Source organism: Camelina sativa, chromosome 1, assembly GCF_000633955.1.
Source record: "Camelina sativa cultivar DH55 chromosome 1, Cs, whole genome shotgun sequence".
NCBI lineage: Eukaryota > Viridiplantae > Streptophyta > Magnoliopsida > Brassicales > Brassicaceae > Camelina > Camelina sativa.
Genome location: NC_025685.1, coordinates 15,031,658 through 15,032,716, shown reverse-complemented (window position 1 = coordinate 15,032,716; position 1,059 = coordinate 15,031,658). Strand labels below are relative to the sequence as shown.

The 1,059-nt window shown below is 42.2% G+C and overlaps 1 protein-coding gene across 1 annotated transcript in view; it reads left to right on the top strand.

Annotated features, from left to right (window-relative positions):
* The window catches only part of LOC104708298 (glutamate receptor 3.1-like), a 10,404-nt gene that overhangs the window by 3,432 nt on the left and 5,913 nt on the right, over positions 1–1,059 (top strand). The window contains exons 3-4 of the mRNA XM_019231042.1: positions 137–185; positions 285–1,034. Coding sequence (XP_019086587.1) covers positions 137–185; positions 285–1,034 — 799 coding nt within the window. The remainder of the gene's footprint in view (positions 1–136; positions 186–284; positions 1,035–1,059) is intronic.

Sequence of the window (1,059 nt, the reverse complement as noted above, 5' to 3'; positions counted from 1 at the left end):
GCCTCCTCCTGTTATTAAAGTTGGTGCTATATTTGGTTTAAACACCATGTACGGTGAAACTGCTAATCTCGCTTTCAAAGCTGCTGAGGAAGATGTAAATTCCGATCCTAGCTTCCTCGGTGGAACGAAATTGCAGATTATGATGAATGATGCTAAACGCAGTGGTTTCCTCAGCATCATGGGAGGTTCAACAAGACTTTAAAAATCCAATCTTGTTTCCATTTTCTTGATTGTGTTTGGATGGATAAACTTAATACTTACACTTGTTATTTTGGTTGTTGCAGCGTTGCAATTCATGGAGACTGATGCAGTGGCTATCATTGGTCCACAGACATCAATCATGGCTCATGTGTTGTCTCATCTTGCCAATGAGCTTACTGTTCCCATGTTGTCATTTACGGCTCTTGACCCTACCCTCTCTCCACTCCAGTTCCCATATTTTGTCCAGACAGCACCTAGCGATCTGTTTCTGATGCGAGCTGTTGCAGATATGATCACATACTATGGATGGTCGGATGTGGTGGCGTTATATAATGATGATGATAACAGCAGAAATGGTGTTACAGCGTTAGGCGATGAGCTTGAAGAGAGGCGTTGCAGGATTTCTTACAAGGCAGTGCTTCCCCTGGATGTTGTGATTTCTAGTCCAGTTGAGATTATAGAGGAGTTGATTAAGATCAGGGGAATGGAATCTCGGGTCATTGTTGTGAACACTTTCCCAAATACAGGCAACATGATCTTTAAGGAAGCAGAGAGGTTAGGGATGATGGAGAAAGGTTATGTTTGGATAGCTACAACTTGGTTGACTTCTCTGCTAGATTCAAAATATCCGTTGGATAACAGATTATTCAATGGAGTTCTAACACTGCGTCTTCACACGCCAGATTCGAGAAAGAAAAGGGACTTTGCAGCACGGTGGAAGAACAAGTTGAGTAATAATAATAAGACTATTGGGTTGAATGTCTATGGTCTGTATGCTTATGATACTGTCTGGATCATTGCTCGAGCTGTTAAGGCACTTCTGGAAGCTGGAGGTAATCTTACCTTCTCCAATCATGC